The sequence below is a fragment of the Gorilla gorilla genome, chromosome 4 (genome assembly GCF_029281585.2).
Source record: "Gorilla gorilla gorilla isolate KB3781 chromosome 4, NHGRI_mGorGor1-v2.1_pri, whole genome shotgun sequence".
Lineage (NCBI taxonomy): Eukaryota > Metazoa > Chordata > Mammalia > Primates > Hominidae > Gorilla > Gorilla gorilla.
In genome coordinates, this window is record NC_073228.2 from 140,890,665 (window position 1) to 140,904,857 (window position 14,193).

The following is a 14,193-nucleotide window of genomic DNA, read 5'->3' on the forward strand; positions in this document are numbered from 1 at the left end:
AACATATCTTGAAATCCCATACACACATACTTACCTTTCACTGAATACCCACGTTTTCTGTTGTGTGTGTATTGTCTATGCATACATAACTTAAATACTTTACTTTCATATTGGCAGCCATCCTCCTTTCCTGGCGGTGGGATATACCAGCTATGCCTGTAGTTGTATGTTCTCCTGATGTGGGTCAGTCTCTTCTGGTCCCATTAACTGTGACTGCCATACTCAGGTGCACCCCCCAGACAGAGGGAAGTAAAGTCAGGGCACCTGCCACTGGCTTCCTGTCCCTACTCTGAATCCCCCAGCAGGCCAACCTGTCTGACTTTGGGTTGTATGAAATATCCTGGTATCTTTTCTTCTATTCCCCAAATCTTGCCTCTTTTTTTCATTAGCTGGAGTTTATTTATAACCAAAATATTCTTGTCTAGGACACTTAGTATAAATCTGAACTTATCCTAGAGAAACTGACAAGTGACTTTCTCAATAAGAATGATTTTCATTGTCTCTTACATTTTTAAGGTATTTTTTACATTGAGAGCTCACAATGACCTTTGGATTATGTCATGAAGGTTTCTATACCCATTGTATAGATGAAAAAACGGACAGTTGAGAGACTTCCCCAAAGGGAGGAACAGACAGAAGTAACTGACTACTTGATTTATACTCTTGGTTTTTCTAGTATACCACATTAAAAGCAGAAATAAACTGGAAGAAATGAGACTTTGGGCCTGGCATTAAATGGAATGAATTATTTATTCTCTGGCTGTGGCTCTCTGCCCACTTCATAGTCATATGCAGTCCTCCTCTGCTCCAGCAAGGCTGCCCTGGGCTAGGGACCCCAACCCTCCATCCCCCCTTACCTCCAGGCTTCTGGAAGCAGTAGCACCACTCATTGTTAGAAAGCTTGCCATCCTTGAAGGAGTCACACGAGTTGAAAAGAGGCTTGATACAGGGCTCGTACTTATCCAGGTAGATGGCATTGATCTCTGAAGGGTCAAGCAGGAGGTCATAGTTCATGTCCAACTTGTTGAACATCCAGCCCAGGGAGTCCTTGCAGATGGGCAGGATGCTAGTGTCAAACCCTGCCAAACAAAAGGCATATCTCAGCTGCCACCAACCCTGATGCTTTCCTCCCTGCTCACTCCCCAGCTTTCTGCCCCAAGAAGATGCCAAGGCCCACCTGCCTCCCTTCCTGAGGCTGTTTCCTTCCCAGCATACAGATTTAGTGGTTCTCCAGAATATTTTGTGTTTTTTTGTTTTGTTTTTAAGTGAAATGGTTTAAAAGTCATCATTTGAGGAAAATGTGTTCTAAAGGGGAAAAATCCCCAATGTTAACATATCTGTGATATAAATATGTGTTTTCATTTGCTTAAAATGGGGTATGCCTGAAAGAAATAATAGAAACATGGTGAGTGAGAGGTATAGCTTATGGTACCAAAAACTATGCTTTCATATTTCAAAAAACACTGAAAAACCAAAACAAAATATTTTTAAAAGGATAGCAGTGAAATGAAACAACATAGCATAATCCAGAAGCACCGCTTGCATCCCAGAGGACCTTTGAATCCAAGCAGTCTGAATGTTAATGGCAAAACAAGCCAGGTGCCTGCCTCTGTTCCCCACTCTTCTCTTCTGCAATCCCCTAAGGAGATCCATGAGATGGAATCCAAATCAACTCAGACAATAATTTCTTTCTTATTTCCCTGGGGGAGAAGAAGTCGTTTTCTTAAAGAATTATTTGTTTCCACAATGGAAAGTGTATGCACTAAAATAATAACACTTAGCTCAACACTCGGGATATTGAGTCTACTGTAGACATGTACCAGATTTAAAACTCATCTTTTTTCAGAATCAAAGGTCCCGTGCAATCTCAGGTTATTCCATAAACTGGATTTTTCTGGAATACCCCAATGATAAAAGTGAACGTCTGTTGCTATATAGAAAGCATGCTTCTAAGCACTTTGTACTTAATTGTCTCACTGAATCCTTGTAACAGTCCTATGAAATGGTGCTATATCATTTCCACTGTACAGATGAAAAAATAAGGCTCAAGGTCATACAATTGTAGAATGGAGACTCAGACCCCGGCAAGCTTAATCCAGAATCTACATATTCTCAATGACTCCTCTGCTAGCCTTCTGCCTGACTTGATCTTCCTGTCCTGAGGTCATCCAGTTGGCCTAGAGTGTCATGTTTAGGGATGGGCAGTGCAAGGGGGGCCTGATGGGGTCAGTTGCCCATCATTAAGCATTAATGACAGCCTGGTCATTAAGTTTCTATGTGAATCACTAGGAACCCTTTCTTAGTGAAATGTAGAATACAGCAAAATGTACCCACTCTTTTTTTTTTTGAGACAGAGTCTCACCCTGTTGCCCAAGCTGGAGTGCAGTGGCACCATCTCGGCTCACTGCAAGCTCTGCCTCCCGGGTTCACACCATTCTCCTGCCTAGCCTCCCGAGTGGCTGGGACTACAGGTGCCCGCCACCATGCCCAGCTAATTTTTTTGTATTTTTAGTAGAGACAGGGTTTCACCGTGTTAGCCAGGATGGTCTCGATCTCCTGACCTTGTGATCCACCTGTCTTGGCCTCCCAGAGTGCTGGGATTACAGGCTTGAGCCACCGCCCTCGGCCCTGTACCCACTCTTTAAAGCAGCATCTTTGCAGAAAAGTCTTCACTGTCTAGAAGCCAGTAAAATAAGTACAGCATCTCCTCCTCCGAGCTCTCTTATAACCCTATGCTTCCCCTCATTGTCCATGCTTGTTAATCAAACTATAGGCTCCCTGAGGAAAAAGACTGTCTTGTCCCCTTCAGCAGCCTCAGGCATGACAGGCATATAGTGCTCAATTAAAAAAAAAAAAAGTTGGGAGGCGTTTTCTAGCTATTGTAAACTCTATTGCTTTAAAACATAAAATCTTTCCATTTTTAAATTTATTCAATATCTTAGAACACATTTTAAAATACCCACCCCCTCTTTTTTTTTTTTCCAGAAGAGAGGCTACGGGGCATAACGTGGCCCCTTCTTTGATTGAATGTCATGATTGTCAACAGTCTTTGATGATGCTGTCCTCAGGGGGCTGCTGAATGAGAGGAGATAATTTACTTTGGCACTACACAGCTCTACGCTTTTGTAAACAATATTTTACATACATCAATTTTATAGGATATCGATATTTTAATACATAAGGCAAGAGGAGTTTACTGCTGACTGGTCGGCAAAAAGAAGTGCCAATCTGGTTGGGCAGTAGTCAAAAAGTCAAGCGCAGCCCACCCTACCACTACTAGAAAAGGAGTGCCTGCATCTTGACATCTGTGGTTGCCTGTCATGCAGGAGAAAGGAGAGCAGCCCTTCTAGTTGGCCCCAAGAGTGCAGGGACCAAGCAGCGTTCCAGGGCTTCCCCTTCAGAACTCCTAGACTCAAATGCCGCTCACTCCTCTGGCCTTCTGGGCTAACCAACATCATGCTTTAACATGCCCTTCACTCCAGTTGCTTCAGGATATCAAACCTAAAAGCCTCTTAGGGGACTCAATTTGCTTTTGGGCAAAGGCAGGTCTTCTGGAGAAATCTCCAGAGACTGGAGGCTGCAAGCAGCTGCTCTCCTCACATCAATCTGCTCTTTGTTGAAAGGTTGTTCAGAAAACCCAAGGGTCAGGCTGCTCCTAGAGGATCCAGGGGAAAAAAATCTTATTTTGCTTTTCCAACAGACCCAACCACCAAGAACCACTTTGGAGACACTTAAATGCTATTTTTTTCTTAAGGTAAAAGATCCCAACTACTAAAATAATTGTCCCCTGGATTGATGTTCTCCACTGATATCTCTAGAAGGCTATGAGCAGCCAAAAATAACTAAAAATTAAGAAGATCATTTTTGTTTTGGCTGAAAACCAGATGCTAGTCAAACTCGGGATCTCAACAGTTGCTATTCTAACTAACTTCTTACCTACTGCATTCAATCCAGGAGCATTACTTTCAGAAATTCCAAACAAGCAGGGGATCAGGTGAAATGCTGTTTTAAATGATGTGTTTTTATATTTTGACCAAATAATATCAGAATGGCTACAAAGAAAAGGCTGTGGCCAAACTACATATATCAAATAATTGTGTTTAGTAATCTATTCTGTGCTCATTGGCCACAGTGTGGAGAAGCCTATCCCTAACTGCCTTTGAATTAAAGGCATCAAAGAGACTCCATTGATGGGCAAATGTGAGGACCCACTCTGAGTGTTCTCTGCAGCTTATGACAAAGCTGAGTATGGTCTCTGCCAACTCAGCACCTGATGCTGGCAGGAGGCTCCTTGAGCAATCTGCACGTTATGGATGGGGAGAGGGGACACCTGTCTGGGAGTTTCTGTGGAAGACAATATGCAGTCTGACTATTGTACAAAAAGACATAGCACCAAAGATGTTTGCTACAGTGTTACTTCTATTAGCCTAACATTGGCAACAACCTCAATGTCCCAAAATAAAGATCAAATTAAGTAAACTGTTATCTCCATAAACTGGGATTCTGTGTAGCTATCAGAAAGCAGAATACTATTCACAACATGAAAAGATAGTCACATTTCTACATGGTAAAAGATCATAAAACAGTCTGGAAAGTATGATCCAAACTTTGTAATTATACACACACACGCTGTTTCATATATGACACCAGAAAAAACCTCAAAGTATGTACCACAGCATGCTTACGGTCATTAAAATGGTGAGATCATATATTTTTTTCAAAATGCCTATACTAAACATTTTTTAATCCAACTTTTTTTTGAGATTGGGACATACTTAAAGTCAAAGTATATATTTAATGTAGTGGGTGTTTTTCACCCCCAAATGATATTGCTAACCCTAAATCCATGTCTAATAAATTGAGGAAATGTGATATTTAAAATGGTCTTACTGGCTTGGGCTGTGTTGGAGCTGGTGGGCTTGATGACTCTGTTCGCATCCTCGTGGAGAGCTCCAAACCAATCCTTCAGCCGGGAGGCAAGGTTCCGCAACTCCTTGTCTGTGCAGGCTAGAGAAAAGCAAACAGAACAGACAATGGGGCTGGGGGCTTTCTGCCTTCTGTGTGCAGGGCTACTGGCAAAGCCATGTTCGAAGCAAACCTTTCTATCCAACCACGATATAACTGTTACCTCACGTGGAAAACACCCCAAAGATGCTGTTAGTACAAACAAAGAGTGGGACAAAAAGAGAGCCTAGACCCCCAGGGCAAGCAGCCTTTGTTCAGAACTTGAATTTGGATGGCCTCTGTGCTGTGAAAGCAAGCTGCGGTGGTCTCACCGTTGTGTAGCATCCTCAGAAGACAATCACAGATCACTTTTGCTAACCGCATAAAGCTTGCTCTTGCAGTTTTGCCAGAGGAGATTACATTTTCCACTAAACTCATGCCAAGAGATTAACACCCAGGCACAGCTAATGCTCTTAGAGAGAGGCTGCCTAGGACACCAAAAGATCCTATTAATAGCAGACTCCTAATTTTGTCTTAGCCCAAGGTTTGGATTTGGGGATTGGGCCTATTTTGCTAGCCTTCCAGTGGTCTCATTCTTGACTTTCCACTGTAAACAGATGGATGCCTTCTCCATGAAACAGTCCTTTCAGCCCATCTATAACTATTTAGTCATTTCTTAGGGTAAGACAGAATCACTGGGGCAGACAGATACCCCTGAGAACAAGAAAATCCAGACAGATGGATGGGTGGGCAGGTGAGTAGGTAGGTGCAAGCTATTTGAAGGTCTTGTAGAGTGCTAAAACTTGAGGAAAGAAATCCCAAAGGAATAAAAATGGTGCAGAGAAGGGAGTTGACTTTCCCTAGCCCCTCCCTCTTCCCTCAGGGCATACGCCAATTCTTGGTACTGAGAAAACCTGCAAAGGGTCCAAGCAGTAGGCTGCTACCACGACCTAGAGAACCCAGCAATGCATTTGGGGTCTTTAGTATCTGGAGAGACAGAAATTAAAGATCTGAGGAGTCAAAATTCCAATGAGTAAAATGGGGCAAAGAACAGAGCCCCACATCTGTAACTTCTCCCATATTCTAAAGCTACAGGAGCACACTGCTAAGGAGTTAAGCAGAAATGCTGTTACAAGGCACAGCCAAGTTCTGAATATCTCATGGTGCTGAAGAGACACAGATTAGGGCTCAGAACCTACCAGTGCAGAGGGAGCCTGGGGGAATCCCTGGGGTCTTCACTGGAAGCCATAGGGACAGTGATGAAAAAGGAGTAGACACAGCCTCACCAAAACTCCAAGCTAGCCTTCAACCAACGCAGGACCTGATTGAATTAAGGTGATCAGCCCCCATCGGCCTGCCTTGCAAAAAACTAGGTGAAACTTCTCCAGAAGAAAATACCATGCAGATCCTCTCCTCATTTTTATCATCCACATGTGCTTATCAGGCAAGCCCATTTCTCACCCTAAGGCTTGATGGAGAACCGAGCTTCCCAGAGCTCAGGCAGAAAAGGTCTTTCCCCACCCTCCATATTAGAGGAGAGGTGACCAGGCCCTGACTGGGTCTCTGCAACCTGGGGACTCTCATTTACGACGCTGCCTTCTGTCCAGGTAGGATCCAGACTCTACACTCTGCAAAGCATGGAATGAATGCGTGTCCAGTGTTTATACCCCAGTTTTTAATGACCTTAAAACACTGCCTTGCTTTTAATAACCAGGGTTTGGCTGTATTTTAAAACACCAGCCAGGAAACAACACTGACAAATGTCTCGACAGGGAGCAAAGAATAACCTCTCAGGAGTCGCGCCGGCTGGAATGAATCCCAGCTTTGCCACTCACTGGCTGGGTGACCTGAGACAAGTCAGCCTCCAGCACCTCGGCTTCCTTATCTGTAAAACTTCGGATAATATGGTTATATAACTATAAATCAGACAATGTATATAAAGTTCTTAGCAAAGTACATGATATATGGTAATTACTTAGTATGTGCCACCTATGATTTTGATTATTATTACTATTGCTATTTTTAAACTGAAGATTTATAGGTAACATTAGGGCTAGCATCACAGCATTCAGAAAGCCAACAGCAAATCCACCTACACACAACTGGCTTTAGCCACATAAAATAGTTGCTTGTGTTATCTAGTAAGCTGCCATTAGCCATATATGGCTATTTACATTAATTAAAATTTAGGCCAGGTGCGGTGGCTCACGCCTGTAATCCCAGCACTTTGAGAGGCAGTGGATCACCTGAGGTCAGAAGGTTGAGACCAGCCTGGCCAACACGGTGAAAACCTGTCTCTGCTCAAAATACAAAATTAGCCAGTCATGGTGGTGCATGCCTGTGATCCCAACTACTTGGAAGGCTGACGCAGGAGAATCGCTTGAACCTGGGAGGCGGAGGTTGTGGTGAGCTGAGATTGTGCCAGTACACTCCAGCCTGGGCAAAAAGAGCAGAAACTCAGTCTCAAAAATCAAAATTTAAAAAATCTAATAGATAGTTCCTCAGTTGCACCACTGCATTCAACAGCCCCACACAGCTAGTGACCTCCACACTGGACAGCACAGACGCAGAATCTTCCCACCACAGCAGGGTGTCGTGCTGGGCAGCACTGAATCAGGTTAGCGATCATTTTGGGCTAACTAACTTTCTGGAGCATCATCATGATATTCTGCCATCCAAGTTTGTTCTGGTACTTCTCCCCTTCAACTGTTTAAGATGAGCTGAGAAAGAAGATAAGCCCCCACAAGCCAGGAACCAGCATCTCTTGCTAAGCCATGCTCCCAAATAGCAGGGAAGGTAGTTGTTTAGTTGTTATGAAGGTGGAGAATCCTGGCTTAGCCCAGGTGCCAAGGCAGATCCTCAGGAGCAGGCCCTCCCGACACACTTATTGGATCCAACTCAGAACTTCGGGGCCGTAGGTTTTCACTTTCTGACACTGCCCTGCTCTAAGCAGGAGAGGATGTGGCCTGTTTTTCTGAGGGAAATAGGTTGTGCACTCCGTAGTCAATTTCACATTTGAAAATGGGAAACAGCCTCTATTTTTTCTCTATTGCCATGCCCACCATCTATTCTAAATGTTCTCTGAACAGAGAAAATTGCCAAGTCAACATGCAGAGGAAATCTCATGCTTCAAGATGAATTAGTCAGTCATGTTTAACTAAACCCTGACAGACGTGCAGGTAATCTGTATCCTTACAAGACTGCTGGATTTTCCACAGGCTCCCCAAAGTACACAAGTCTTGGATGTCTGATGGGATCAGGCACTGAAATCCTGAAAGAATGAATCTGTCACTCAGGGACAAGTCCACTAGCAGGGAGCCACTGGTGTGGGTCGAGAGAGATCAGAAACCCGAAATGGAAAGAGGAGGCTCTCAGTTACTGGGCCCTGTTCACTCACAAGGTCTTCAACCGAATGGTCTGTATGAGAAGAAAGTCAGGCACAGGTTGCCTGGAGCTTGATACATCCCAAAGAAGGAAATAATCAAAGGCAACAGCCTGCAGAGGGCTATTTGTTCAAATTTGGTATTCTAGCCACAACACACAGGCTGGTGATGGGAGAAAAGTGCCTGCCTTTTAAGGTGCTTGCTCATCATCGCCCCCAATAAAGGTGTGAACAGGGGACTGAAGCTTTCAGAAGTGGGGACCCAGAGGATACATCCCACACACTTAGTACATTCCTAGGGAAAAGTAATGTTCGTGGGGTGAAAAATATAGTCATATATCCCCCTACTATTCTGGTGCCATTCTGGCATTCTACCCTGTGGCAATCCCGGCAATTTCTGGAGAGGGGTCCTGGCGAGAGGAGCAGGGCACTTGGGCTACCAGCATCAGACTCTTCAGAGGAAAAGACAGTGCTTTCTTGGGAGAGGATTTGGATTAATCACGAAGACCAAGACCCGCTTTCTTGTGCTCTCCTCATCCTCCTGGATGGACACGTGCCAGCTAGCCCTCTAATTCTCCCATTTTCAATTACATTCCCTCCCGCCCTCCATCCTGGTTTCAGCTTGCTTTTCATTGCTCTTGTGCTCCCAGTTTTCTTCTCAGCATCCTACTGAGAGGTGAAGCCAGCTAGACTTCCTGGGTTGAGTGGGGACTCAGAGAACTTTTCTGTCTTACAAGAGGATTATAAAATGCACCAATCAGTGCTCTGTAGCTAGCAAGGGGATTGTAAAATGCACCAATCAGTGCTCTGTAAAAATGTACCAATCAGCACTCTGTAGCTAGCAAGAGGACTGTAAAATGCACCAATTGGCAGGATCCTAAAAGTAGCCAATCACAGGGAGGATTGAAAAAAGGACACTCTGATAGGACAGAAATGGAACATGGGAGGGGACAAATAAAGGAATAAAAGCTGGCCACCCCAGCCAGCAGCGGCAACCCTCTCGGTTCCCCTTCCACACTGTGGAAACTTTGTTCTTTTGCTCTTAACAATAAACCTTGCTACCTCTTACTCTTTGGGTCTGTGCCATCTTTAAGAGCAGTAACACTCACTGCAAAGGTCCACGGCTTCATTCTTGAAGTCAGTGAGACCATGAGCCCACTGGAAAGAACTAACTCCAGACACACTACTTCTCAATGATGTTTCCCCATTTACCCTACTGTTTCTACAGGTTATGACGTATCATTTTTACACAATCTCCATCTGCTCCAATGGGCTGGTGTGTGAGCCACGTCTCTGGGATCCACTCCCCAGCCTCATATCTGCTTCTTCCCATAGTCAGAAAATGGTACCAGCAGATACTCATATTCTCAGGGCAAACACTTGGGAATTGTCCTGGTTCACAGTGAAAAAGTTCACTGCTTCTTATCTCCACTGCCTCTATTCTAGTCTCCAGTGCCACCACTACCTCCCACCAAGACAACTGGAACAGGCTTCTAACTGGTCTCCCATCTTGCCCCCTCCCTCCCCCGCCATGTTCCCTTCTCCATCCAGCAGCCGAAGTGATATTTCCAAAACGGACATTTGATCAAGTCACTCTCCTGCTTGAGACACTTCAGAGGCTCCCAATTATTCTGTAGGTTAAGTCTAAACTCCATAATGTGAGCTAAATGGCCTGCAGGACACACTCACTGAAAAACCAAATCTCTCTTCTGTATCTGCTCCTCCTCAACCTTCATGCTCTGGCCTTACTGCCCCTCCAACATGCTCTTCTTTTGGGAAACAAACACCTCTTCCCACTGCCTTGCTAATGCCAATTCCTCCATCAGATCTTGGCTTTAAAGTGACATTTTCTTAGAGGACTTCCCTGATCCTCAAACTTGAGATTCCTCTTTTCTATGCTCCCAATGCCTTGTTTCTCTGATAGCATTCATAACACCCATCTCGTTCAGTGCCCATTTCTCCCCTAGATCATAGCAACATAAAACATGCCCTGACTCTGCCCAGCACTGGGGACCCAGCATCTAACCCAGTCAGTTCCTTGCATGAAGAAAGTTCTCAATACACACCTATTGACTGAATAGAATCACCCTTTTACTGCCTTTTGTAAACTTCAATTTTTCCATCTGCAAAATGGTGTAATAAAGCTTAGCTCATAGCATCACTACATGGAATAAGATGAGACAATATTAGTAAAACATAGCTCACAGCTACTGGCATATAGCAGGAACTCAATAAATTTATGTTCCCCTTCTCATATCCCAACTGTCTGCATAATATGTTAGAATTGTATTGTTGTGCGTTTTTTAAGCCTGAGGAGATGCTTGTGATATAAAGAATAACATCTCTCCTTATTTTATACATGGGTCAGTAGAAGTCCAAGAAATACAGGTTGCAATATCTGTCTGCTGTGGATAAGTTCCAGGATTGGGAGATTGGTCTGACTTCCCCACACCCGTATTCTTAGCACTTGCTCTAAGGTACTATGTAGTAGTTGTTCAAAAATATATTTATCACTAAGTATATTTTAAATGAATGAACAATAGATCACAGACTCCCAATGTCAAACAGCTATTAAGTGGAAGAGACAGGATTTGAATCAGGCTGTCATCTTGCTGGGCCATCCCCACGTGCAGGACTTACTTCCTGGATATGTTGGTCTTGTGGGCAGCCAATACTAACCTAACAATTAATATACTTGGTCCATACTCTGGGTTGAAAAAAATCAAAATATCAGGCCTTGCCTTGTGTAGGAAACTCTGCCAATGATGCAGGTGAGGTAGCTAGCTGAGCAATATAGGATGGAGGGAGAGCAAGCAGGCTCTCGCCTTTGTTAGCTTTGGTGTGAGAACAATGGTCTTTTCGAAGAACTGCGAACAGCCTGCTGCCTGTGTCACATGTGTGGCCACTGGGGCTTCATTAGAGAAAAGTATAGTGCCATTGCACATTACTCCAAAATGTGGAAAAAGACAGCTCTCTCCCCCAGGAAAGCACAGCACTCAGGCAGAGAAGGGCCCAGGTAATTTGGTGCTCTCCCAGTGGACTTTTCCTGTCTGTTTGGAAAATATGAACAAAATGCAAAGAGCAAGTGTAAATAAGGCACGTTCAGTCTCCATGGAAAGTACATAGCCCTGGGAAGAAAACGTGATTGCTGTCCACCTGGCCACCTTTGCCCCCTCCACCCAAGGCAATGGAGCTTTATAGGGCTTTAAGCTAGACTGGATTTGAATGCAGACAGTGTTCAAACATAGCTTGGAGTGCAGCATGAGGAATGCAGCTGATGGGAGGGAGAAGGAGGCATTGTTGTCAATACTGTAGGACAGAGAAGCTGCTCCAGGGTTACCGCAGCCTTGGTGGGGTTGTAAGGGGGAAGGGGAGCTCTAAGTTATTAGTATTTGCTTATGTGGCAGTTAGACTCCCCAGGCAGTAGTCTTTGGAGGAAAGAAGGGTTGCTTCTTACCTAGATGAGTGTCAGTAGTCTGGCTCTGCCTGTACCCTGGGACCCCATTGTCCCCTTCTCCCTGGCCCCTGTGTCCTCCCTCAGACAAAACCAGGGGCTAGTGAAGAGCTGGTGAGGAAGTTTCAAAATAGGTAATGGTTTTGAAAGTGGAGAGGTAGGAGCTAGGAAATCCAAGCATCTTTGAAAAATGCTCCCAAAGGCTATAACTGGTGTTCCACGCTGGTCTCAGCTCATTGATGACTTCAAGGGCTGAATGACAGTCTGAAAAGCCCTTTCTGAGGATTTGACAAAAAAGGGGAAGACAAGGAAACAATCAGTGGGATAAAAAACATTTGGGAGATGCGATAAAAAATGGAAAGGGAGACAGAGGATAGAAATCCTTTATTCAAAGCTATAGTGTTACTATCTAATAGAGTAAGAAGTGGCGAGCAAGTGTGAGTGAGCGTGTCTCTGTTAGAAATCCTAACTGAAGCCACATTTGAACACCCAATTGGGGATGTCCGAAAATGGCAAATCTGACACACAGGCATCACAGGATAGCTGTAAACCTCTGTTGGGGAACCAATTACTGGTATATTCTTGTAATGCATGAAATCTTTCAGCTAAAGAACCAAAGGATAAAAATAACCCTACCCCACTCCTCCCCTTCTGTCACAGGACCAGCCCCCCTCTCTCAGGCAAACCTCACCAATGCGATCTCAGGGCTCTAGCAGAAGCAAATATGAAAACAATCAGAATTTAATTTAAACTTTAGTGCCTCCGAAGGTGATTAAGGAGTTGGGCGAGACTCAAGTTCTCTTTGGGAGCAGGCTGGGAGGCCTCTCAGAAATGGAGACCTGATGCTGATTCTTCCAAACTAATCTCCTTCAGCCCTCCTAGGTGCTATTGTGAATAATTACTTAATCAGAGCAGCCCTGGATCAATGTGCTCAGAGTGTTTGCAATTAGTAGCTCCTGTAGAAGGTCCAGCTGAGCCTTCCTTAGAGCAGTGATGAGTTGAGATGAAATAACACTTTCCAGAGTCTGGGTTCAAGCAAACACAAGGGTGCCTTCCTTAACTGCCTTGCCTGGGTTGGGTCTCTTCCCTCTATCACGGCATTCTCAGGCTGCTGGAAGCCTTCAGCAGCAAGTGTCTGTCTCCCAGTACAGCATGGTAGGCTCCTCCTCACCAACAGGGACCATGTCCCTCCTGTCATTCAATATCTAAGCAAACAGAAGGTGCCCCAGTGCTGGAAAAATGTGTAGGAACACCAAGGAGAGGATGCTGCATGCCATGTGAGCATGAATGTGGGGAAGGAGTGAGTCTACAATTCCCTTAGGAATGTGGACCCCAATAAACTTGAATGCAAACAGGTGAAGATTGATTCTGCTTAGCACAGTCATTCTGCCTTAAAAGCTTAAAAACAGGAGAGAGAAAGTAGGCTCTGGGCTGGGCATGGTGGCTCATGCCTGTAATCCCAGCATTTTGGGAGGCCAACTCACCTGAGGTCAGGAGTTCGAGACTAGCCTGGCCAACATGGTGAAACCCCGTCTCTACTAAAAATACAAAAATTATCTGGGCTTGGTGGCAGGCGCCTGTAATCCCAGCTACTCTGGAGGCTGAGGTTCCAGTGAGCCGAGATCACGCCACTGCACTCTAGCCTAGAAGACAGAGTGAAACTCCGTCTCAAAAAATAAATAAATAAAAAATAAAAACAAAAAGTAGGCTCTGGAGTCAGGGCTGAACACAGATCCCAGTGGTGCCATCCTCGCTGAGACTACGGACAGGTTACTTTTTAATCTTCAGTTTCCTCATCTCTAGAATGAAGGTGATAACAGAACTAGTATTAGGACCACGAGGAGAATGAAACTATAATAGAATGCACTTAAGCGCTCAGCTCCAGGCTTGCCATGTGGTAGCACCAGGCCACACTCAGTAGCTGTCGGCTGTGATCTGATTTGTGTTTGTGGCCACAGAGCAGCATGGTGATCCATCAAATAGAAAAGTATAGGAATCAAGATCATGCATGTGATGCTTTCACAGGAAATGACCACAGGAAGCCATCCAGCAAGATAGGAATCTCTTCTATTGCTTTTCAGAGAAGGTGGATGATATCTCCCAGGTCCTACGGATGGTAAACGGCAAAACTGAATTCAAGCCCAGTTCTCTCAACTAGTTTCACTCATCTGCTCATCTATGACAACCCCATTTTCCCCAAGAAAATACCTCCTCCACAAGATACAGACCATGCACTTGAGTGCAAGGTTGGGACCGACACTCCCTCAGACTTCCAGCTCTCACAACCCTCAGTGTACAAGTTGTTGCTCTTCATGCAAGCCCTTGCTCTTCTCTGATCCCCTGCTTTTTCATCTGTAAAATGGGAATAATGTTTGTGGTGAGGATTTTGCTTTCAAATACTGACAGGCAGCCA

At 44.6% G+C, this 14,193-nt stretch overlaps 1 protein-coding gene across 1 annotated transcript in view; it reads right to left on the bottom strand.

Moving 5' to 3' along the window:
* SPOCK1 (SPARC (osteonectin), cwcv and kazal like domains proteoglycan 1) overlaps positions 1–14,193 on the bottom strand; it is a 525,708-nt gene that overhangs the window by 12,343 nt on the left and 499,172 nt on the right. The window contains exons 7-8 of the mRNA XM_019027018.4: positions 4,891–5,007; positions 858–1,079 (exon numbers count right to left, since the gene is read on the bottom strand). Of these exons, the coding sequence (XP_018882563.2) occupies positions 858–1,079; positions 4,891–5,007 (339 nt within the window). The remainder of the gene's footprint in view (positions 1–857; positions 1,080–4,890; positions 5,008–14,193) is intronic.